General features: G+C 47.5%; 3 protein-coding genes across 9 annotated transcripts in view; 2 read left to right on the forward strand and 1 right to left on the reverse strand.

Moving 5' to 3' along the window:
- The window catches only part of bcl9l (bcl9 like), a 36912-nt gene extending 23971 nt beyond the window's left edge, over window positions 1-12941 (forward strand). For 3 of the 4 annotated variants that reach the window (XM_076994193.1, XM_076994194.1, XM_076994195.1), the window contains exons 4-9: window positions 407-532; window positions 5047-5224; window positions 5704-5788; window positions 6312-8718; window positions 8841-9083; window positions 9383-12941. In XM_076994193.1, the coding sequence (XP_076850308.1) occupies window positions 407-532; window positions 5047-5224; window positions 5704-5788; window positions 6312-8718; window positions 8841-9083; window positions 9383-10581 (4238 nt within the window). In that variant the 3' untranslated portion in view covers window positions 10582-12941. The remainder of the gene's footprint in view (window positions 1-406; window positions 533-5046; window positions 5225-5703; window positions 5789-6311; window positions 8719-8840; window positions 9084-9382) is intronic. The other variant, XM_076994196.1, reaches the window with a different exon arrangement.
- On the reverse strand, window positions 11152-13716 carry cxcr5 (chemokine (C-X-C motif) receptor 5). The gene is made up of 2 exons (XM_076994197.1): window positions 13336-13716; window positions 11152-12724 (listed from the first exon to the last, which is right to left on the reverse strand). The coding sequence occupies exons 1-2, from the start codon at window positions 13381-13383 to the stop codon at window positions 11651-11653; spliced, it is 1122 nt and encodes a 373-aa protein (XP_076850312.1). The 5' UTR covers window positions 13384-13716; the 3' UTR covers window positions 11152-11650.
- A 690-nt stretch (window positions 13717-14406) lies between these two features.
- Window positions 14407-24299, forward strand: ddx6 (DEAD (Asp-Glu-Ala-Asp) box helicase 6). Of its 4 annotated transcripts, none has more exons than XM_076994199.1 (14): window positions 14407-14553; window positions 16579-17213; window positions 17392-17455; window positions 17562-17666; window positions 18045-18174; window positions 18348-18494; window positions 18946-19040; window positions 19128-19250; window positions 19457-19585; window positions 19687-19803; window positions 19999-20062; window positions 20185-20286; window positions 20414-20598; window positions 20687-24299. In XM_076994199.1, exons 2-13 carry the CDS (start codon window positions 17011-17013, stop codon window positions 20587-20589), a joined length of 1455 nt encoding a protein of 484 aa, XP_076850314.1. In that variant the 5' UTR covers window positions 14407-14553; window positions 16579-17010; the 3' UTR covers window positions 20590-20598; window positions 20687-24299. The 4 variants fall into 4 exon arrangements, with proteins under 4 accessions (XP_076850314.1, XP_076850313.1, XP_076850315.1 ...); XM_076994198.1 differs by having other exon boundaries at window positions 14423-14553; window positions 16541-17213; XM_076994200.1 differs by lacking the exon at window positions 14407-14553 and adding an exon at window positions 14732-14962 and having other exon boundaries at window positions 16541-17213.
- The last annotated feature ends 367 nt before the right edge of the window (window positions 24300-24666 follow it).

Below are 24666 nucleotides of genomic sequence, written 5' to 3' on the forward strand. Positions count from 1 at the left end.
ATTCCTGAATACTTCAATATCTGAATATCTGAATCTCATTAAAAAGAATGAACATGGTTGCTACTGATTGTTTTGGGTAGGCCTAATTGGTTAGGTCAGAGCTTGTGATTTGTTCACTGTGAACACACACACACACACACACGCATGTATCATCAGTGTGGACAGTTCTTTCTTTGCCTATGTGAAAGTGCTGTGTAGAGTGTGTTGAGGTAGTTTTATGTGGTGTGTGTGCGTGTGTGTGCGTGTGCGTGCGTGTGTGTGCGTGTCATAGTGTTCAGCATAAACACACCACTCCAGGGGTTCACAACTGTTGGTTCACGACTGTCAGATGTACTGAGCAAGCATTTTGACCCTTTGTGTACTTGCAAGTTTGGTTGAGTTTGTGTGTTTTTTTGGTGATGACCAGTAGAGGGCGTCATGCGCAGTAAGCGGCGTTGTGTGCTGGAGAAGAAACAGCCCTACAGTGGAGATGAGTGGTGCTCGGGGGCCGAAAGTGAGGAAGACGAGGACAAACCCCCTTCCAGCACACACAGTAAGTTCTTATACACACACACATACACACACACACACACACACACACACACACGTCACATGCTCCTCCAAAAAACCATTCTATTCACTATCAATTGTGCCTTGGGAATTTTGGAATTTATTTAATTATGAAAAGTACATAGACAGATGTTGGGATGCAGCCGGTTAGGGAGTGCATCAGAGCACAGCCAGGTGGAGCTCGTGGTTAAGTACACCCCCTAAAGGATGGTTGCGGTATTTAGTCACCCCAAGGATCAGTTCTTCTACTCAGATAGTGGCAATGAAATATCCCAACCATCAGGTGACCTTAGCGTGTTCATCCTGAAGCTTTTAGTTCCTGTTCCCAAAGTGGCAAACTGTGGTTTTGACAAGTCTCCGCGGCCCAGAAAGACACTTGCTGATGCTTCACCATCGGTCATGCAAAGTTACGAGGCGTTCCAGCCCCGGCTCCACTTCCAGTTCGTCACGTTGTCGGTGGTTGTTGGAGCGTCTGGACGTCAAGCGAGTGGCGCTCCTGTGGAACGTGCTCGCCGTGGTGCCGTGTCTGGAGACGGGTCTCTCCGGGTCACATCAGTGGTACTGCAGCACCATACAGACTTCCACGTTGGCTTCCCCAAAGCGACTCTGGAGGAAAATAAAACACCTTCCCATCTTCCTGCCTCAGCCTTACCATAGAGCAGTCAAGAACTCCGTGTGGAGTAGAACACAAAGACATTTGTTTAGAAGATCCCGAGAAGCAGATAGTTGTTGATTTTTGTTCAGTGGTGCCTTGTACTTCTGCTGTAACCAGCACAGCGCTGCCAGTGCCTAGCTCAAGACGTCTGGCTGATAGTGTAACATCTTCTATTTCTGCACCCTCTATTTCAAATATCTTCACCAATTGGCACGCCCCTGTAGCTCACCACAGAGAGCTGATTGGTCTGGCTATAAATGGATCATGCTTGGTTTTATGCCTTACTGAATCTGGAGAAGGGAGGAAAACCTCGTGGCCAAGGGAACTGTATTTCACTCAGAAGTGGAAATCCGCTCATTACCATGCTCACTGTCGTTCTGTGGGTCCAATTCGACTAAACGGGCAAGCAGAACAGAGTCCAGAGGAAAAGGCTTATGAAGATTGTATCCAGATCACCTTCCCATTAACTGTCCTGTTCACTGTCCCAATCACAGTCCTAATCACCATTCCGTTAACCAGCCTGTTAACTGGCCCACTAAGCAGCCCGTTAACCAGCCCATTAACCATCACGTTCACCATTCCGTTCACCAGCCCGTTCGCTGTGCTGTTCACCGGCCCATTCACAGTCCAAATCACCATCCCGTTCGCCATCCCATTGACTGTCCCATTCACCTTTCCATTCGTTGTTCTCTTCATCTTTCAGTGCCTTTCACTATCCTGTTCATAATCCCAATCACTATCCTGTTCATAATCCCAATCACTATCCTGTTCATAATCCCAATCACTATCCTGTTCATAATCCCAATCACCATGCATTTCATTATCCTAATCACTATCCTATCCACTATTACATTCACTGTCTTGTTCGTGTCCTGCCAGTCTGAAGCCCTACAAGACTCCGCTCCTAGACATGACACAAACATGTCAGATGACGGAGAGGGGGATCTGGTGGCTTTGTTTTTTCATACCTTCTCGTGTATTTCTTGAGATTGTATAGAAGTGTAAGTCACTCCAAATAAATTTCAGGTCTGGACCAATCTTGCAAAATTCTTTCATTTTTGTGCCTCCCTCTAATTCATTACGTCTTTCATGTCATGAGGCGAGTCTGGACCCTGGAGTGACTCTGGTAGGTATCTCATAGCTGTGGGTTCAGAGGAAGTGCCTAAAGCATGAGAGTGAGGTAGGATTGGTCTGCAGCTTTAGAATCCATTCTTTACCCATCTTATAAATGCCAGATTTCCAGGGCCAGTGGAAAATCATCTCCAGTGAATCGTCTGCGTGGAGAATGCATTTCTATGGAGAATGTGGAGAATGTATTCCTATGGTGAATGTGTTCTTATGGCGAATGTGTTCCTATTGTGAATGTGGAGAATATGTTCCTCTTCTTCTTCTTCTTCTTCTTCTTCTTCTTTCGGCAATTCCCGTTTAGGGGTCGCCACAGCGGATCAAACTCCATCCTCCATCTGGCCCGGTCCTGAGTGTCCTCCACTGACACACCAGCCACTCTCATATCCTCTACCACTGCATCCATAAACCTCCTCTTAGGTCTACCTCTCCTCCTCTTGCCTGGAAGTTCCATCCTCAAGACCCTCCTACCGATATACCTCTCCTCCCTCCTCTGTACATGTCCAAACCATCTCAATCTCGCTTCTCTAGCTTTATCTCCAAAACATGCTACATGTGCTAATCCTCTAATAAACTAATTTCTGATCCTATCCTTCCTCGTCACTCCAAATGAGAATCTCAACATCTTCATCTCAGACACCTCCATCTCCCTCACATGTCTTTGTCAGTGCCACTGTCTCCAGTCCATACAACATAGCAGGTCTCACTACTGTCCTATAGATCTTTCCTTTCATTCTAGCCGACACCCTTCTATCACAGATCACCCCAGACACTTTATGCCATTCACCCCACCCTGCCTGCACTCTCTTCCTTACCTCTCTTTCACTTCCTCCATTACTCCTCGACCCTAAGTAGGTAAACTCGTCAACCTTCGCCAAATCAACTCCTTGTAACTGGACCTGTCCACCGTCTGCCCTCTCATTCACACACATGTACTGTTTTACTCCTTTCATTCCCCTGCTCTCCAAAGCATATCTCCATCTTTCCAAGCTCACCTCCACCTGCTCCCTACTCTCACTGCAAATCACAATGTCATCAGCAAACATCATAGTCCAAGGGGACACCTGCCTAACCTCGTCCGTCAGTCTGTCCATGACAATTGCGAACAGGAAGGGACTCAGGACTGATCGCTGATGTAGTCCTACCCCCACTTTAAACCCTTCTGTCATTCCTACCGCACATCTCACTGCTGTCACACTGTTCTCATATCCTGCACCACCCTCACATACTTTTCTGCTACTCCTGACTTCCTCATACAATACCACAGCTCCTGTCTCGGTACTCTATCATAAGCTTATAATATCATATATCATAAGCTTAAGTGGAGAATATGTTCCTATGGTGAATGTATTCCTATGGGGCAGACGTGGGTTTCAGCCCAGTCTTGGCCCTGGTGGTAAATACATCAGTGAAAAGAGTGTATTCAAGGCAGACTCTCATTAAGATGTCATAAAACAGAAACCATCCAGATAATGATGTAAATAATGAAGGATATTATCTCACTGGCTAGTGAGATCCTGTTTCATGTCATGTCATGGTAGTATAGGGACATTTAGCTAAATAAGTATTAGCATGCTAGCTAGCGCTTTGGCATTTCAGCAGCATTTGTTGGGAAACGTCCACACATATTCCACAGTCATTGACATCATTAATCGACAAAATGCACTTCTAGCGTATTTTGCTTGTTTTCCCTGAATTGTTATTCTTGCTGTTCTTTGCTGTTATATTGTACAAGTCCTTATTTGCAGTTGATTCTCCTTTAAGAACCTGTGTATGTATGTGAGATAAACCTACAGAGGTACAGAAGACTGTGTTATGTTTGCTTTTCCGCTACACACACACACACACACACACACACACACACACACACACATACACACACACACACACACAGGTATCATTTAGTACTATCATCAATCCTGTCACTGCAGTAAGAATGTGATTTGATTCACTCCCCTGTGTCATTTTGAAAAGTGGTTGATATTGAAAAGTAATGGCAGTGCTTTTGTGAAGTACTGGCTGTGTTTCTTTGTGACCCTGTGCTCAGGTTGTCTCCGACCCCTCATTCTTCACAACGCTCCATGGCCTTGAAATACAAAGGCTTCTTTCCATGAAGCACTCTATTTTGTATCTCTGCAGGCATCATTTGAAGACACAAAAGCCAAACTAACAGGAGATGGTCATGTGACCAAAGCTTCCCTGGAATGATTCTGTGGTGTTTAGTGCCACCCAGTGGCCGTGTTTCTGTTTTTCCCCCCCCTAAATGACTAAAGCATGAAAAATTCCACTTTCGGGCATAATGTATAGTGTTGTGTGTGTGTGTGTGTGTGTGTGTGTGTGTGTGTGTGTGTGTGTGTGTGAAGTCAGGAAACACTAGAACTGACTGCGTTGCCATACAGTCAGAGCTGGCTGCAGTCCCTGAGATGCACCATATCTCCATGATTTCTGCTCACAAACTCTCTGGGCTTTTAAGATAATTAATGCACAGTGTCTATAATAAATTATTTTAATACAAATGTTTATTTTTCCTAATGATTATCCACTTTGGGAAGACAAATCAACAAAGAAAATCATCATTTTTTAAATCTAAATGTCCTGTAATTTCATCAAAGAATAAAATAGTGATAGTGTACTCCATCTCCCCCGCTCTCTGTCTCTCCCTCTGTCTGTCTCTTTCTCTTTCTGTTTCTCTCTCTGTCTGTGTGTCTCACTCTAAGGAGAACGTGTGATGCCATGTCCTGGCCAGTCTCTCTCTGGTCTCTCTGTGGTGGGCTCGGTCAATGACCAGGGTGGGCCGGCCTTAGGGTGTGGCCTGGGTCCCGGGCTGCGTGCTGACTTGACCTCTCACCCCTCACAGCAAGTTGTGTATGTGTTCACCACCAGCCTAGCGAACAGGTGAGGCTGTCTCCATACCTGGCTTCTGAATGCTGAAAATACTTTTTGTTACAGACATTTTGGGTGATAATGCTGTCATAAGGGGAAATTCTTGAACTGTAAGTGGAAATGAATAGAAATGAGTCAGAAACTGTCTTTGTGGGTGGGCGCGTGTATGTGTGTGTGGGCATGTGTTTGTGTGTCTGTGTGTGCATTTGCGGATGGATGTGTTGGTTTGTGTGTGTGGGCACATGTTTATGGGTCTGTGTGTGCATTCGTGGATGTGTGTGTTGGGGGGGGTGTGTGTGTGTGCGCACATTTGCATGAATGTGTTCATGTGCATTTGTGTGCATATGTGGCTTTGTGTGTGTGTGTGTGTGTGTGTGTGTGTGTGTGTGTGTGTGTGTGTGTGTGTGTGTGTGTGTGTGTGTGTGTGCGCACATGCTTGTATACATGTGCGTGTGTGTGTGTGTGTGTGTGTGTGTGTGTGTCTCCCACAGTGCTGCTGAAGCAGTTGTACATGGCCACGTAGACTCCATCCTCCTGTTTCACCAGCAAAATGTCCCCCGTGCCAAACTGGACCAGGTGTGTATACACCCACACACACACCCACACACCCACACACCCACACACACACACACACACACACACACACACACCTGAAACCAGTTGGATCTGTGCTTCTGTGCATTTTCCACATCACATTCTTATCTACAAGCATTAGTGTGTAGGTTGGCTGAAGGTTAATTTGAATAAAGATACATTTTCTTTGTTTGTACCTCCAAAAGAGGAAGGAAAGAGCGGGGGTGTGATTTATATGTATTCGTGCAGGTGTTGGTAAACGGGAGAGGCTGCATTTAGATGTCTATTTAAGTCTGTCCACTTTGTTCCTGTTTCTTATGGTAAGAATTTCAGTGGGAATATTGTGCCTCTGGGAGAATAATAAAATCTAACTCAGACATGTTTGTTTTTTTGTGTAAAATGATAAGATCCAGAAGCTTTGAGCTTTTTGAGATTCTCTTGTTTTGGAGTTGAAGTAGGTAGTAAACTTTGATTTAACTGAACACTAATGAACTGAGCCTTTCCACTTTTGCTTTTGTTTTCTCAGTGCACGGGAGCTGGGAAGCTTCCCAGCCTATCAGAGCACCTCAACTCAGGCAGCACTCCTCCAATCAGCACACCCAAATCCCAGAGCGCCACACCTCGTCCCGCATCTGTGGGCGGGGTTGTTGGTGGGCACCTGGCTGGCGGAGGGACGCCCTCTTCCACTGGACACCCAGAAGGCGAGCCTCCCCAGGCTCATGCCAGCAGCACATCCAGCCACAGTAACAGCGGGGCCGCTCACTCTGGAGGACCAGGCCCCCAACCTGTGGGTGGCTCAGGCTCTGTGGCAGTAGATGGACCAGGCACAATAAACCACCCTGGTGCTGGTGTCTCTCCCACTGCTAGTCCATCCATGTTGTCCGCACACCTGCAGGGTGAGCACGGCCAGCAGGGGGCGCAGGGGCCTGCCGATGGCCTGTCTAAGGAGCAGCTGGAGCACCGCGAGCGCTCGCTGCAGACGCTCCGGGACATTGAGAGGTTGCTCCTCCGCAGCGGTGCGGGAGGTGCTCATGGAGAGGCGGGGGGCCCCAACAATGGCTCCAACATCAACAATAACAACGGCGATGGGGCCAGAGGCCTGGAAGACGGGGAAGATGGCAGCGGGAACGCCGGCAACAGTAGCGGCCTACAGCCCGGCATGGCCCCTGGGATGCCCCCTATGGGCGGACTGAAAAAGTACGAGGAGCCCCTGCAGTCAATCATATCGCAGACGCAGAACCTTGGTGGGCCAGGAATGGATGACGCTCTGATGGGGCCACACCACATCCTGCCCCCTCATCACCACCTGCCCTCACCCTCCGGGATGGACATGGGGCCCGTGATGGCCCAGGAGGGGCTCACCCCAGAGCAGATAGCCTGGAGAAAGCTGCAGGAGGAATACTACCAGGAGAAACGGCGGCAGCAGGAGATGAACCCCCACGCACACCCTCAGCACTTCCGCATGATGCCTGAGATGGGCATGGCGGGCGGGCCACACATCATGATGCGGGGCCCACCTCCTCCATATCACAGCAAGCCTGGGGACCAGCAGTGGGGCCCAGGGCCCATGATGGGCGGAGCTATGGGTGGGAATATGAGGATGATGGACATGCATCAGGAGGGGCCACGGGGGCCAAGGTTTTTGGGGCAGATGCAGCGAGTACCCCCCGGTGGTGGCGGATACCCAGGGAGCCCTGGTGGAGTTTTACCCATGGAAGGGCTAGGGACGCAAAGACCTCCCCGTCCAGGAATGGGCTGGCTAGATGACATGCCACCCAATATGGGTGGAGGAGGCTCGTTTCATGGGTGCTATCCTGCAGTGGGGCCTGGTGGCCCCCCGCAGCACATGCAGGGTGATCTGGATCGACCACTGACACGGGAGGAGATGTTCCGCATCATGGAGAAGCGGCAACTCCAGGGCTTCCGTAGGCTAGAGCTAGAACAGCTGTCCAGGCAGCAGGCTGGACTGGGAGGACCCAGGATGATGGATAATCCCGGTGGGCCGGGTTTTTCTAATCCTGGCATGGGAGGAGGCCCCCCGACTCGCGGTGACCCAATAGACTTTCCCGGTTCTCGGGCCATGATGGGCTCTCCTATTGGTGGTGCGGGCGGGCCTGGCTCTTTAATGAGGGACATGGTGGATTCACCTCTGGGGGGGAACTTGAATATGAATGTGGGCATGAACCTAACCCTGCAGCAGCAGCAGATGTTAGCCCAGAAGCTTAGAGGAGGGCCCGGAGTAGACATGCTGAACCCAGAGGACATCTCCCGCATCAGGGCTGCGCAGAATGGCCGTGTCGGTGTCCACAAAGGTATGGTCTCAGGCCCCGACGGGATCCTTCAGTTCCCCAATCAGGGCCCCTACCCGGGAGGTCAGGGGGACGGACCCTTCCTTCAGCAGTCCGGTCCGGAAATGTTCGGGCCTGATCAACCCGGTCCTCCCCAAATCAGTGGAACGTCAAGACTTAGCCACCTCCCTATGGACGCCGGCCCGAGGGGGGCTGATCTTGGAGCACGGCATCCGTCTGACCTCTCCATCAACGTCAATCCCATGAGCTCCCCAGCCATGCCGCCGCCTCACCAGCTCAAGTCTCCCTCCCTCAGTCAGGAGCCCTCACCCCTCATGCCCTCTCCCTCCGCACCGGGCCTCAAATCCCCCACGCAGCTGCAGTCCTCTGGACCGCCACACCCTCCTCTACCTGCCGCCTCTGGAGCGGGTACTCCCTCCACAACCTCCATGAAGTCCCCCCAGGTCATGGGCTCGTCTTTGGGACTCCGATCACCGTCCGGCTCCCCGGGACACCTCAAATCTCCAGCCATGCCTGTGGCCTCCCCGGGTTGGACTGCCTCACCTAAGACGGCCCTGCCCAGCCCTGGAGGGCCACCCAGCAGTAAAGGAGCAGGCAACGGAGGGAGCAGTTCCACTGAGACGGGTAAAGAACATTCCTCTATATATTTTATTGGGTTCTGCATTGTTGACTGCTGTCTAGAGGTTCTGCTGATGTTTATTTTTCGAGAGATACAAGTGTACTTCATCATCTGTCTTCTGCATCAGGTATGTCCCTGCCACCCAGAAGTTCCACCTCAACTCCCAGCAGTCAGCCTCCCAGCATGCCGTTCACCTCGTCCCCGGACGCACCCCCGTCCCAGAATCCTCTGTCCCTCATCATGTCTCAGATGTCCAAGTATGCGATGCCCACCTCCACGCCACTCTATCACGATGCCATCAAGACGATCGCCACGTCCGATGATGAGATGGCTCCAGATCGTCCTCTCCTTCCTGGATCCAACATGCCAGGTGCACAACTACTGATATTTATTTATTTATTTATTTTTCATTTTTGTCTGCTGCAGTGTCTAGTTAGATGGTTAAAATGGTTAGATGGGTAAAACACTGCCATGTGGGGTGTTGCCTGCAAAGGTTTGAACATTAAATATGGTCTTTCTGTATTCCGTAGCAATGAAACGGTACTGCAGTCAGATAGCATGCATGTGGCTGTACTGGAATTATGAGCTAGTTGTGTTGATGCTGCATTGCTCTAAGATACTGAGGTTGTGAACCTACTACATGTAATTCATGTTCTGATTTGATAACAGGGAACATGGGGAACCACCAAACTGCACACATGCTCCTGGCCTCCCAGGGCTCCATGGGCCCTCCCAGTAGCCCTCAGAGTCCCATGGGAATGGTCCTCCAGGGAGGTCAGCAGTTATCCCACGATCCCTCTGGGCCACTACTGCCCTCTCCCAACCCCATGGGCATGCCAGCGATGATGGGGGGTGGTGGTGGCCCACCAGATGGCATTGGCCCCTGCAGCGTGTCCCCCATGCACCCTCCAAACCAAATGGGGGGGTTCTCCCGCATGCAGGGGCCTATGCACTCCCCGATGGGGAGCATGGGGCAGCAGTACCCCCCCCCTCCGGACGACGTCCCCCTACCCCAGCAGATGCACCTTCTCGCTAAGGGCATGCACCACCAGCGGCTCCCCAACCCCCCCGACGGCTTCCCCTCCATGCCCATGGGGGAGGGGCCGGACCTGAGTGAGGTCATCAGACCCACACACACGGGCATCCCGGAGTTCGACCTGTCCCGGATCATCCCGTCCGACAAGCCCAGCAGCACCCTGCAGTACTTCCCCAAAAGTGAGGCCATGTCTCAGGCTCCGCAGACCGGCCACCCTGGACCTCCGCCCCAGCAGAGCCCGTCCACCCAGCTGCTGAAGCAGCTCTCCTCCTCCGGACCCCCACACAGCGCCACGCCCTCCTCCAACCCACACATCGCCAACCTGCAGAACATGATGGCCGAGCAACAGATCCCCCTGCATCCGTCGCACTGCGGGCTGCGCCCGGGCGTGGTCATGACCCAGGCTGTGTCCAGGGGCATGGGTGCGGCGGGCGGGATGGGCCCGGGGCCCATTTGCCACACGGGACACATGCTGGGAAGGACAGGTATGCCTCAACAACAGCAACTCCACCCTCACCAACAGCAGCAGGCCATGATGCAAAGCAGCATCCTACCGCACCAGGGCCACCCGCCGCCAGGAATGATGTCGCCACAACAGCATCCACACAACATGATGACTCAGCAGAATCTCATGATGATGCAGGCGAAGCAAAGGGGCATGGGCATTCCCGCCGAGCACTTTGGCCAGCAGGGGCCGCTCATGTCCCCTCAGGGACCCATGATGGTCCCTCCACACCCACAGTCAGTGATGATGGGGCCCCAGGGAATGCGACAGAGGGGCATGTCTTTGGATAGTCCTCTGGGCTATGGACCTGGAAGTATGCCATTCTGAACTTCTTTCTCTATAATTCTGTTTAAAAAAATCTTTTGTTCTTTTATTATGGGTTACTTCCAGCTCCGACGTGTTTTTATGGACATTTATTGATTGTGGCAATCAAGATGCTAATATTATTGTTATTAGTAATAATCTCTTAATTCTGAGATAGACAATGGGAGAAAAGGCTAAATATAGGGAATTCATTCAAATTAAGCAACAAATTCTGAAGCCATTTTTTAAAATGTCTGTAAAATATGTATATTTCACAGGTCAATGTGTTTGTTGTATGTAAAGGAGGTAACAGGGAAAAAAACCTCTTAATTTCTAATTCCATTTTCTCGGCTACCAAACTGTTGTGCAGCGGAATATATAAATATATATATATAAATATAAAATCTATCTAGTTGCTGTAAATAAGATGCAATTTGTGCTTGTTTGCAACTGTTCTGTATAACTGTGTTTAATAGAAGTCTAAAAGCAAATAATAAGGAAAAAATCTGTTCAAACCCGTTGTCGTGGTTTTGCTTGGTGCTGGTAAAGTGTGGTGATGTAAAGGTGGAAGAATAAAGAGTCAAGACACATTCAGGCGGAGAAGATCACAGATTTAATTTTACAAACCTCTAATTTGGTTATTCTGCATCAAACATTAGCAAGCACGTGCCCAGAATGCTGTGAAAGTGTTTTAAGGTTGTTGCTGGCTAAGCGCAGGCTATGAGTGATAGGACAGCATGGTCCGCTCCCCGCCACAGGGCAGCGAGCCGCAGGGCGGACGTCACCGCAGGCCCAGAAGGTACACCTCTTTACTGAGTTCACCTCCGGTCTGTATTGCACCCCCGACCCAGAGCCCAGGGCTGTTCAGGAGGCTGTGGTTAACACACATGAGCAGAGACGGGCGTGATGGATAAGGGCTTGAACTAAACTGCAGGAAGGGTGGGTCTCCCTGAGCAGCATTAGTCACCACTGCTATATAAACAGGACAGAAACAAGCTCAGATTTGTATTGGGAAAATATGGTCTTCTCATGACCGAACAGTCAGGTCTACTCTGAGTTCTCCTTCAGCGTCCCTCCTCCCTGGACGGTGTTGTTATATGTACTGGCTACCTGTGGTGGTGGTGGCGGTGGCTACCTCTGAGACAGACACGCTGCCCAGACCTCTGGCCCCTAGCAGGGGCCCACAGGTAGACCCGAAGCCCCATTTGGCCAGTAGGCGCAGCAGGTCGCTGCGGAAGCGTACCCCTACGAAGGCGTAGAGGATGGGGTTGAGGCAGGAGTGCATGTAGCCCAAACTCTCCGTGAGCACGAGGCCCTGGGCCAGCACGCTGCGTGCCCGGCAGCTCCTCTCCGGCAGAACGCTCAGCCGCACCAGAGTGTCCAACAGGAGGGCGACGTTGTAGGGAAGCCAGCACAAGCAGAAGACCCCGGTCACCACCATGGCCAGGCGGACGGCGCCCTGCTTCTGCAGACTCTGCTGGGTGCGGCGGAGGGTGATCACCACGGCGGCGTAGCAGTAGCCCATGACGACCAGCGGAAGGAAGAAGCACAGCAGGTGGGTCAGGAAGCGGCTGGCGATGGTCCAGTTGAACGCGTGCTTGCCGTGACTGTTGAAGTAGCACTGCTGGCGTGGCGAATTGGCCTCCACGGAGAGGAACGCCATATTGGGCACGCCCACGGCAAGACTGAAGAGCCAGAGCAGGGCGCAGGTGAGGTGGACGACCCCCGGCCGCCGGGTGCCGAGGCTAGAGATGGCGTGCACCACGGCGAGATAGCGGTCGAAGCCGATGCATGCCAGTAGCAGACTCCCGCACACCAGGTTCAGGCGGTTCAGCAGGCCCACCAGTTTACACAGGAAGTCTCCGAAGATCCAGCCGCCCAGCACCTGTGCGATGGCGAAGGGGAGGCAGAAGAGCAGGAGGAGGTCTGCCACGGCCAGGTGCAGCAGGTAGATCTCGGTGATGCGCAGGTGGGCATGCCTCTGCAGCAGCACGGTGAGGAGGAGGCCGTTCCCCACCACGCCCAGCAGAAACACCACGCTGTAGACCAGCGGCTGCACCATGCCATAATAGAGCTGCAACACATCCTCCCCACCCTCACACGTGTGATCCTCCATCACCGGGCTCTCTGACATGTTCTCATACTCAAACATGTAGTCGGAAGGTAACTGATTGGGACACACACATTTTACATCAGATTTGCAGGTCTGTGATTCTTTTGAACTTGTACATGATTTAACCCTGTATATAATTCTTTGTTTATTTATTTATGGAGTACAGAAGGCATCTATACAGTTTCAGAAAGTCATCCACCTGTTGTGGTGGAAACTTATGAAACTTCCTGTCTGATAGATATAAAAACATGTATTGAAAGCGCATCTAAAATTTGGGGGAAAATATGTATGTACATTTTAAAGTTATAATTTAATTACATTTTAAAAATCTATTTAGTCACAATTTTATCACAAATAAAAGATTTAATTTGACTGAAAGGTATTGCATATAAATATCTTACTACACATTCATGTTCAAACATATTAAATATTGACATTTTAAGACATAATTCCTGTAAAGTTTATTTCAACATCAATGCACTGCAATTGTTAATTGGTGTGTTACGCTATGCAAGACACTAGAAACTACTGAATGCTTATTCCTAAGAAATGTATCAACAAATATGAACAGGATGTGAAGATGAGCAACAAAATCTAAATTAATAAAATTAACACATTTTATGAGATAATGAAGATTTTTTTATATTGCTAAAAGTTTTACTCACGGTCAAAACAATAGGCTCTGTTATGTGATTCATCTTGTCTTCAATCATTAATCATTCTGTTATTTTCCAAGTTTGACTATCTCTTCAATGACGGTAAGAACCTATAACAACAAAAGGTCAATCAACCATATTTCCAGGAAGCATTGTTCCAGCTGTCGGTCTTCTTGTCTTCTTCTTTTTAATCACTCCCTCTCTCTCTATCACACACACACACACACACACACACACACACACACACACACACACACACACACACACACACACACACACACACACACACACAAACACACCTCTTTCAGAACTTTTTCCATTACATTTACAAGTTTACTTGCTGAATAACATTTCAGATATATCAAGTAATTAGAATTTGAATGGTCAAACTACTATAATAAGAAATATATCTATGAACACAAACATTATTAGACACAGCTAAACATTAAATCATGTTACTCAGTACTGTCAATCAGTAGGAGAATATAATAATAATAATAATAATAATAATAATAATAATAATAATAATAATAAAACTAAATAATGATTATTATAATAACTGGCTTCTAATATTTAAGCTGTTCAGCCACTGTGTGTAATGATTGTGAAACATGCATGTATTTTGATTCCTACGTATATTGCATGTGTTGTGAGGTAACAGCCGGAAAAAACATTCATTATGTGCGTCAGCCAATAAATACGATTCTGATTATTTCTTCGTTGTCGAAAAAAAAGAAAAATTGGCATTGCTTCAGTCGAAGCTCCAATGACACTTATTCCTGTATATTTACTTACCATACCAATTAATAAATATATTATATACATGAATATGGGGTAGGTACTATTTGTGTGCAGTTTACACGTGTACACTGTTGATATGCTCAACTCGTTTTAAATGAAAGCCATACACTTATCATTTAAAAGCGAGACTATGATAGGTAACTTTTTAAAATCCTCTCTTCTTTTTCCTGATGCAGGCATCGGTTATCTCGAAGACTGCCTGCTAAACAATTTCACTGGAATGTGTATTTCTTTTGTTTCATTTCTCCCGAGCACAAGTGATTAGACGCCACTCTGGGGTGTCACGTGACCGGTGGGCGGCTTTAAAGATGACTGGAAGCCATCTTGGCCGTTCGGTATAGACCCCCTAAAATAACACATAACTCTTCACGTAGCTGTTCAGAAAATAATATATATATAGCGGAGTGTTAATTTCAGCAATATCTGGTAAGCATGACGACGTTAACCCACTTTAAAAAGAGTATTGTTCTTTGCCCAGAGTGGACTCAAGAGTGAGTTAGGACTTGGTTTTTGTTCGAACGTTTCATGTTTTCGCCTTGCGGTGACGCCAGTTTCTCGCCGCCTTGTTCCTGCGGTCCTTTTTTGGCTCGACTACTCCGGCTAGGAGAGCAGACGCGCTCGTCCGCGTAGCTAGGTCGCCCGGGTTAGTGTAGCGTTTGAGTTGCTTTGAGCGTTACTGGCTGCTAACGTTGATTAAAAAAAATATATCGAACAACTGTCCGTTTTCGAACGGTTTGACGTCGATATTGTCCGTTTTGGAGCGCCCGGGGCTCGGCCGAGCCAGCTAGCGGGGCCCGTGGAGCCCTTCACATATACGGCTGCTCGGCGTCTGCGGGTTGGTATCTTGACGTTAGCTCGCTAACGCTGACCGAGTAGCCACGAGCTAATTTTAGCTTGGGCGAGAACTGCGACGTACTACGTGGCAACCTCTGTCGCCACAAAAACGATTTTGGGTTTATTTAAAAAATATATATCCAGACAAGCGTCCAGTTGAGCAATAAAGAGCCCTGTCTGGGTAGTTCAGCCGTCTTTTGGTTTGGGTACGGAACTCGAGTTATTGTTTGGTAGCTTAGCTAGCCTGCTAGCTCGTGTGCTAACTGGCTAGGATATATGCGTATCTTTACCGTCCCAACACTGCCTAGCCAGCTGTTAAATTAATGTTAGCTAGCTCGCTATGTGCTAACACCTGACTGCGTGACGGTGCGATATTTAAAACGTCCTCCTTTAAATAAATATGTAAGTTTGAGTATTACTGTCGTATAAACGCATGAAATGTGCAGGGAACTCTTCTTGTTGTCTCGTAAACGGCACAAAAATCAGACGCGGCCCCAAACTTGACATCTCTTAGCTAGCATGCTGGCTAGGGTCGCCCGCTAATGTCGGTTATTTTGACTAGCGAGCAGGTTTGATGTGTTTCGCTAACTAGCCAAGCGTTAACTCTATTATGTAAAGGAGCCAGCTAGAGATGTGCCTATTTCTGGGTTAAATCCCGTGGCATCCTGTTAAATACGCGTCGACACTACCGAGGTAGCTCGGGTTTGTTTATAAAGCACTCTTCACTAGCTCGGTTCGGTCCGCTGTTTTAGCCAGCCCGTCCTCGGGCCTGTCGGTTCTGCCGCTGCCGTATGTATTCGCGCTGCATAAGTACTTGTGAGATGGGGGAAAATCTATTGAGTATGGTATTGACTCGATGGTGGGGATAACACCACCTTTCCCGTTCGATATTCAAGAAAATAAGTGAAATAGCTTTGAGAGTGAAGGCCAAGTCCCTAAGGCAGACTTTCACTACGGTCCGATAAACAAGAGTGTAGCTAGTTGGCTCCTATAGGCCGAGAGTTGAATGTATCAGTCGGGTCTATGGCAGGCTACATTACTCTCGTTTTACGCCGTTTTCTCCCATAGATTGGGGACTGTAAATGATTTTGGCGTTTGCCTGTCTAAATGTTTATCACTTGGTCAACATAAAACAGTTGCTGTAAAATCGTTGTACCTTTTATACGCATATTGTTACATTTAGTTCTGTTGGTAATGCTGGGAAGATTTAATATACTCGTCTGTTATTTTTATTATAAATTATCTACGTGTTCTGTAAAATGTGGCTATATTTGTAGTGAAAGGTTGTTGCCTTTGATGAAACTAAACTCCAGTGTAGTGCAGTTAAATTTTTGAAGTTTGTACCTTTGATTGCCATGTTATACAACCTGCTATGTAGAAATACGTAGGTATTGCTGGATATTTTATTACTTGCTTACATTCACTCGGTCAGCTGACAAAGCACCTGTTCTTTAGAGTTGCTTTGACTTTAATGTGAGCAAAGAATTATTTGAATTAAAAACTCGTGGTTGTGACTGTCAGTTTGATGTAACCTTCCAACAATGCCTATTCACTTTTGTATTCTGTTATCTTTTCACAGTCTGAAGTGTAATATTCCATTTTCAACCTTTGCCTTAGGATGAAAAGTCTTCAAAGCATCAGCATTTGAAAATTGGAGAGAGCGAGGAGTGGAAACTTAAATAAATCGTGTGTAACCGTCTGGCTGGTTAGCCTTGGCACGGTTTGAGAAACTGTACTTTTGTGAAGGTGGGATTGTTTTTCTTGGAGGAATAGTTCCACTTAATTTCTTGCTTGCAGAATCTGTGACTAATTGCTTGAGTGACATTTGCATTGAGATGTTCCACAAAGGACTGATAAATTGAGGAACAACGATTGAGAAGTAACTGCTTGAACTTCTGTGGCTTTGGACTCTTCCCCCCCCCCCCCCAAAAAAAATACAAACAAACAAAAAAAACTACTTGTAAGGACATCTTTCAATTGTTGGACAAAGGGGTATTTCTCCCAGTACACTGCATTCGCTTCTTGGACGAAAGGCTTGAACCGGTGGACATGAGTACAGCCAGGACAGAGAACCCGGTGATTCTGGGCATGTCGAACCAGAATGGCCAGATGAGAGGGTCTGTGAAGCCAGCAGGGGGGCCGGGTGGGGGTGGAGGTGGGGCTCCTACAGTACAGCCCCCCCAGATCAAAGCTCCAAGCACAATCAACAACGGCAACTCCCAGCCTGTGTCCACAACAAACACAGTCATCAAGTGAGTACCCAAGTGAAGGGCATCACACATGATGTCTGCTGTGTATCCTCTTCACCACTGCCAGTGGAGTCCCAACATGGGCAAATTATTCTGCTGTTTGTTTACTCGAACATCTTTTTCATATTTGGTGCCTACATGTCACTAAGCGTTATAAAATGGGTTTTATGTGTGTTGCCAGACCTGGGGATGACTGGAAGAAGAACCTGAAGCTTCCTCCGAAGGATATGCGCATGAAAACATCAGTGAGTTTGCATGTGTCAGACAAGATACCCGCGTCCTCGTGATGTGCCTTTAGGTTGGTTGATGGTTGGCGCTTACCTCATTCATGTATTGTGATCAAACCTGTAGGATGTGACCGCTACCAAGGGGAATGAGTTTGAAGATTACTGTCTGAAACGGGAGCTCCTGATGGGCATCTTCGAGATGGGCTGGGAGAAGCCGTCACCTATTCAGGTGTGTTGTGATAAACCGTGTAAAGACTGGCGTCAAAGTGGCACGTGTGGTTTTTAAAACCTTCAGCTAGGTGAGGAATTTCCTTCATGTGTTCATCCGTTGGATGGAGAAGAGTAAGAATCTGCCCTGCTGTGACTGGTTGGTTCAAAAGCAAGATTGCATATTGGCTTGTTGGGCAGAGATTACACAAGGACAAGCTTCCATTGTGGTCCTTGATATGTAGCAGTACACATGTCTTTAGAATAAATGTCCCCCTGTTTATCTTCACTGACTGTTCGGTTTGGCTTCCACGTATGTTTGTGCGGGGGGGAGGTGGTGCATCTGTGGCCGTGGTCAGGGCCATCTGTTCCTAAGTGCTCTTGGCCCTGCTCCCTGCAGGAGGAGAGCATTCCCATTGCTTTGTCTGGGAGGGACATTCTAGCCCGAGCCAAGAACGGCACAGGAAAGAGTGGCGCCTACCTCATTCCCTTACTTGAACGCATTGACCTGAAGAAAGACTGTATACAAGGTGAGGGGGGGGGGGGGGGGGGGGGGGGCACTGCCTGAGGGCTTCGGTTTCAGCCTGTAGCTGATCTGGGATCAGTTTTATTTATATACATGTGTGTATGCATGCAGCATTTTGAAATGCAGTAACTTCTACATTTGTTAATGTGCAGGTGTAAATTATTTTTCTTCTTCCAGCGGTGGTCATTGTGCCCACCAGAGAACTGGCTCTACAGGTGAGCCAGATCTGCATCCAGGTGAGCAAACACATGGGTGGGGTCAAGGTCATGGCAACCACAGGTGGAACCAACCTCCGTGATGACATCATGAGGCTTGATGAGACTGGTATGTTTGAAATAGATGAATGTCTTTAGTAAACGCTTTTTTTGTGCACGTGACCGTTTCAGTAGGTGGCTGTGTTCGAAATAGATTACTACATACTGCATACTGGACTCGGTATATACTGGATACTGCATACTGGTCCTCGTAGTAGTATGCAGTACAGTTTCCAGTATGCGACAAAAGCAAAGCATACTACGGGGTCACGTGAACGTAGCGTTGCATGATGGGATGCAGTACACCACGAAGATAGCTCTGTTCGCGTACTGGAATATTTTGCGGAAGTAGTAGGTCATCCGGGTATGTTTTGCGTACTGGAAAATTTCATTTTGGTTACATACTGCATACGGCATACTGATTTGGGGCTCGATCAGTACGCCAGTAGTATGTAGTAGGCTATTTCGAACACAGCTGGTGTCCTGCACTTTTATTATATTAAGAGTTCTTTCCTCTGCAGTGCACGTCATTATTGCTACTCCTGGAAGAATTTTGGATCTTATCAAAAAAGGTGTGGCCAAAGTTGGCCAGGTGCAGATGATAGTGCTGGACGAGGTGAGCTATGGCAGAAGGTCTGCTTGTCGTCGTCCTTGTTTGTTCTTTGGTGACCTTGTTAACGTCCCTCCCCCCACCACTCTACAGGCCGATAAGCTCCTGTCCCAGGACTTCGTGCAGATGATGGAGGAGATTCTGAGCTACTTGCCCAAACAAAGGCAAATTCTACTGTACTCTGCCACCTTCCCTCTCAGTGTGCAGAAGTTCATGGTAAGTACTGCTCCACGTCCGTCATTGAGCTACACTGGGTGTGAGACATAAACGAGATCATTTTACTGGGCTAGTGGCACAGTCTTTTTTTTTTTTTTTTTTTTTTTTGTTCCTCCTCCAGCCCATTTGAAAGCAGGTTGTCTGCATGAGACTGTCACGTGTGTTCTGTGATCCTAGTGGGTGTTACACTCCTTTGCTCTTTACAGAACTCCCATCTGCAGAAGCCTTACGAGATAAACCTAATGGAGGAGCTCACACTGAAGGGTGTTACCCAGTATTATGCTTATGTGACTGAAAGGCAGAAAGTCCATTGCCTTAACACACTGTTTTCTAGGGTAAGCACACTCAGCTGCTGTGCACATGACTACTTACCATGAGGGTTTCGAGGCTTGCTTTATTTATTTATTTATTTATTTTATTTATTTTTATTTATTAGCTCCAGATCAATCAGTCTATAATCTTCTGCAACTCGTCCCAGCGAGTGGAGCTTCTGGCGAAGAAGATCTCCCAGCTTGGTTATTCCTGTTTCTACATTCATGCCAAGATGAGACAGGTGGGTGGAGCAACCTTTTGTTCTTTGTTCCTGCTTTGGCACAGATAAGCATTTACAACCTGGTGAAGCATTTATTAAAGTAGGATCATTTGTTTGAACAAGAAAAGGCAAAAAGTTTTAATAAAAATTAAAATTTTTAATAGATTTAATAAACAAGGTGTGCTTGACATTTAGTTGTGCTCCGTTCCCTCACAGGAACACAGGAACCGTGTGTTTCATGATTTCAGAAATGGCTTGTGCCGGAATCTTGTTTGCACAGGTACGCTGTAGGGTTACTCTTAGGTGTTATGTGCCCTCTGACCCTCAGAGCTCACATGTCGATTTACAGTGTGGCGTTTTAACATGTGTGGGTTTATTTTTATTTGTGTTTATTCATTTTAGATCTCTTCACAAGAGGAATAGACATTCAAGCTGTGAATGTCGTGATCAACTTTGATTTCCCCAAACTTGGGGAGACGTACCTCCATCGTATTGGCAGATCTGGTAAGAAGTGTTCATGATGCTTCAACAAAACCTCCCAGTCACACGACTACTAAAACAAATGAAGTGGAAGAGTTCACGTTCTTATGGTCGTGTGTGTCACTTAACTCCCTGCAACACTCTGCCTCAGGTCGTTTTGGGCACTTGGGTCTGGCCATCAACCTGATCACTTATGACGACCGCTTTAACCTGAAGGGCATTGAAGAGCAGCTGGGCACTGAGATCAAGCCCATCCCCAGCAGCATTGACAAGAGTCTGTACGTGGCCGAGTACCACAGCGAGAGTAGTGAGGAGGTCAAGCAGTGAGAGTCACAGGTGCGCACACCCCGCTCCCTGATGCCCTTTCAAAGTGCTTCATATGTGCTGTCAGTCTTGCTAACTGGGCTCTTTTCTGTTTCTGCAGATCACCACTCGTATCCCCTACCCCCACATCCCGTATACCCTATACCCCTCACGCTGACTTGAGGGCATTTTTGTTTTTGTAGCCCCTTTTTTTTCATCTCTCCCTTCTCCCCTCTTTTTTCTTTTTTTTGCTCCACTTTCTCAAGTTTTTCTCTTCCAGCTGTCTTCCTGTTTTTTGTTTGTGGATTCCCTCACTTTTTTTTTTTTTTTTGTGCGCCACCATGAGGAATGTGATTGGAACAGGCCGATAATGGGGAGGAGTCACCGCGGCCCTTCTGAAGGACTGCCGCACTGCTTCATACTCTGAAGATTCTACAGCATTCGGGGGAAAAGGGTGGGACGGGAGCAGCAGGAGCTGATTCGTTCACCCATTCATTCGCGTACCAAGGAAAGGCACATCCACCCGTCGCCTGGCTGCGTGGCGTCTGCCTTCACACTCCGCCCTTCTCCATCCTACTCTCCACCACTGCTCAGCGGGTCATGGTTTCAGTTATTTGTATCAAGTGCCTTAACAAGCAGTCGAACTTGTTCAAAAGTAATAATGTTTTTCCTAGGTCTCATCCTGCTCATCTTTTATGCCTGGTTTGATTTTTAGGATTTTGTTTTGGTTTTTACCGTTTTCTCAAAGGATTCGTTAGTGATCCCCCCCATCCCCCCGGATTGGTTTAGAAATGGACCACGCGTGTCTTGTAGCAGGAGAGTGAAAGGGCGGTGCATGCACGCTCTCTCCAGTACGTGTCACTGGGGTGTCAAACTTCCTCTTGGAGTTGGTATGACTGTGATCTTAGTAATGGAAGCAGGGATTTAATGTGTTCCTGATCTTCCATAAGTTCCTAAACTAAAAGCCTTCATGGCGTTGTTCATGTGTTGTCATGGATCACATGCTCCTAGAGACCCAAATTCTCTCCCTTTGTCTTCAGTGCTTTCAACACTACGAGAGATCAGAGACTCACGGCAGCCTTCTTGGGCCATGGTGATTCCCCTCTCAGACGGACATGGAGTAATGAAACCTTTTTTGTTTTACCCCCGTTTCGTTTCTGCGTGGTGTCTTTTCCTGTTGGGTGGCCATTCTTTGTCCTGTGCCATTGGAAGACGTTTTGGCACACTGTACACTTTGTAAATACTTAATTTCGTTTTTAATGGGTCGTTTTAAAACAAGCTCAATAGGCTGGGTGGTTCTGAAATGTCCATGATGTGGTTCTGTCTGCACTGGAAGCCCCTCCCCCAGTACACATCGGTAGTCAAAAATTGTTTATACTTGATGAAATACTTGGAGTTTGGAATTTTTGTTGCAAAAAAGGCATTGTTTTGGATGTAAATAACAGTTGTGCACAAAGTCATTTTTCTTGTGCAGTAACGTGTAGGGGGGCTGTTAATTTTATTTTTTTGGGGGGGGGGGGGGGGGGGGGGTACGCTCTTAAATGACCAGTGTTGCTATGGGCACCACATCTTGGTCTGGGTAGTGCAACTACATGTTGAGGATTGGAAGTGTCCGTTAACCTAAAAAGGTTATGTGCTTTCCAGCCTTTGCTTGTTACACTGACTTACAAGGCACTCGGTAGGGTCCCTGATCGTCAGGGTGACTCCAACCAGAAGAGGTAAAAATATTTGTATCATGTAGTAATGCTTCTTGCTGCAGTGCAGCTATAATTGGCAATTTGGGGTGGGGGGGAGGGGTTGGGTGGGTTCTCAGCTTGTGAATGGTGTAACTGTTACACTGATCTACGTTCACTGGCACTGGTACATGTTTTAGGTGGAGGAAAGGGAACTTTCTCCTTGAGTAAAAGGTTTGCGTAGATCGCCATTCAGAAGAATGCAGACATGGAAAAAAGATCCAGAAAGAATTGGCATAAAATGTAGCGACGAAAGGGGTCTCGCAGTGCATCGTAAGTCAGGTGACTCTTATTGAAGTCCATTTTTCACAAGATGCTGCAGAGACAAAAAATATATATATATATATCTGTGAACCTTTAGCAGTGTGGCCTACAGAGGAATTCAGCAGTAAGCTGAGTCCTCCAGTCCACTAGGGGTTTTTTTTGGGAATGGGTGGAGTGGTAGGCAGATTGAGTATGGGAGGCCAAAAGGGGGCTGAATACAAATGCTTTTGTTCCTGTCCTCTATGGCAGAAATTGAACACCCTGCTTGAACACTAAGCGCTCTGAAAGATGTAGGGGTAAAAGTGAGGGTTGCCGTGTCTGGGGCTCGCGTATGGACACCATGCCCCCTTTTCTGCTTTATTACTCAAGCTTTGAAGGCCTTGGTTCATGTTGCAGGGAGGGAAATGTGGGAGGGAATATTGGGTGTTTTTTCGGGTATTATAGTGGTATTTTCAATTTCCCCATGTCTGTGCCAGCTGATCGTGTTCAGTTGTTGCATGACATGGTCCCTGATAAGGACAGACCTAGGTGAGACGTTTTGTTTTTGTGGGTCAGGCTTGTCTGCTGTGGAGTGTTGCAACCATGGGGTTCCCCTCCTTTTTTTTTCTTTCTTAAATTGCCATTTAGGTAACCAGACAAACCCTAAATGTCCACACTGAGGATTGCTGTTTAGCATTGGGTGGTCCTCGTAGGGGGAAACTTGCAACACTCTGTGCAGACGATGCTTGAATCCAGACTCTCTTTCTCTCTTCTACAGCAAGCCCTGATATGCACACAGATTTCCTAAAATTGTAATTGACATTTTCAAAGTTATTTTCCAAGGAGGTTATTTAAAACATGGGGGTCCTGTGTGGCTCTGGGAGAGAGAATGGGAGTCCAGCAGGCATTCTGGCAGCTGCCTGTATTTTTGTTTGACTGTTACTCATTTGCTATGGAGAGCACAGCCCGGGGGGTTTTGCATCTGTTGGGAGGTTCTGAGTGCGGTGGGCCGGGCTGTGGGATTTTCTTCATTGGAGACTGAGCTGGAGAGCGTCTCACTATATGTAATTGGATTGTTCAGAAAGCACCTTCACTGAATCATCTCCAGCTCCTTCTTCATGTGTTCCTCTCCATTACGGTGAGTGGGTGGGGAGGGCTTCTGCTGCCCTGATGCATCTTGCCTTTTGCTCCAGGCAGCGGGTGCATTCATCCTATAGGGTTTCTGAATTGGCCGTCTTGGTCTCATCTGCACTGTTGCATCTTATTGGGCTCCTGAAGCGGTTAATCTTCAGGTGAGTCAGGTCCGATGCGCTAGAGCAGTGAAAGCCCAGGATGTGCAATGCTGTGACCCTCCAGCACAAGGTGTCTGACCCCCTGCCTGGTCTAGTGTTCTGTGGTTGGTTACTGTCCCTAACCATAAAGGACACTAGGGAGAATAAAGACGAATCCATCAGTTGAAATTTGGGGAGGGGGGGTGGAAGTGGATGGTTAGGCGAGTAGTATAATTGGAAAATCAGAAGGAAAAAAAAGTTTTGAAGCCAAAAGTTGAAGTAACAGGGGAAGGAAAATTGTTGTAAAATCTGAGCCCTGTATTTTTTTTTTTAATCTTTAATAAATGCCAGTTGAATATTCCACTTATTGACAACCAAATTTGACACTTGTTTGTTTTTGAATTGGCAACAATGTCAGTGATGCTTTACTAAGCCATTGAGTTCTAAAATACAGAGTTTTGTTTTAATAAAGCTCACTGGAATTCCATGTGTGTGTTTGTACTGGTGTCAGTGCCATAGTCTCTTTACAGTACTGTGTTTGGACTCTTGACCGCATTGCCTTTTGTTTCTTGTGTATCAATAGGCCAGTTGTAACTTTAAGAAAGTGCTAAACTGAACAGTCATGCTGTTTTCTATACATATCCAGTGTTTTTGTTTGGAATAGGTGCTTTTTGGAGAAGATAACTGAATATTTAGGTGCGGAGCTGCTCTGCTCTTTCTCCAGAAGCGGTTTTCTTCATTAAGGGGTGTACTTGACACACCAGCTGTCTGCAACCTGAAGAAACATACAAGAATTAACGGGCAATCCAGAAGCAAACGCCTACTGCTCTTAGGATGAGGTCCAGGACCACTAG

Source organism: Brachyhypopomus gauderio, chromosome 2 (assembly GCF_052324685.1).
Source record: "Brachyhypopomus gauderio isolate BG-103 chromosome 2, BGAUD_0.2, whole genome shotgun sequence".
NCBI classification, from domain to species: Eukaryota; Metazoa; Chordata; class Actinopteri; order Gymnotiformes; family Hypopomidae; genus Brachyhypopomus; species Brachyhypopomus gauderio.

Bases quoted from the DNA above. Each gene is read 5' to 3' on its own strand.
- cxcr5 (XM_076994197.1), bottom strand. From the start codon at position 13,383: ATGATTGAAGACAAGATGAATCACATAACAGAGCCTATTGTTTTGACC. The intron at 12,725-13,335 runs GTGAGTAAAACT...TGTCCCAATCAG, and splicing joins CAGAGCCTATTGTTTTGACC to TTACCTTCCGACTACATGTT.
- ddx6 (XM_076994199.1), top strand. From the start codon at position 17,011: ATGAGTACAGCCAGGACAGAGAACCCGGTGATTCTGGGCATGTCGAAC. The intron at 18,175-18,347 runs GTGAGGGGGGGG...TTCTTCTTCCAG, and splicing joins GAAGAAAGACTGTATACAAG to CGGTGGTCATTGTGCCCACC. The intron at 19,251-19,456 runs GTAAGTACTGCT...TGCTCTTTACAG, and splicing joins TCAGTGTGCAGAAGTTCATG to AACTCCCATCTGCAGAAGCC.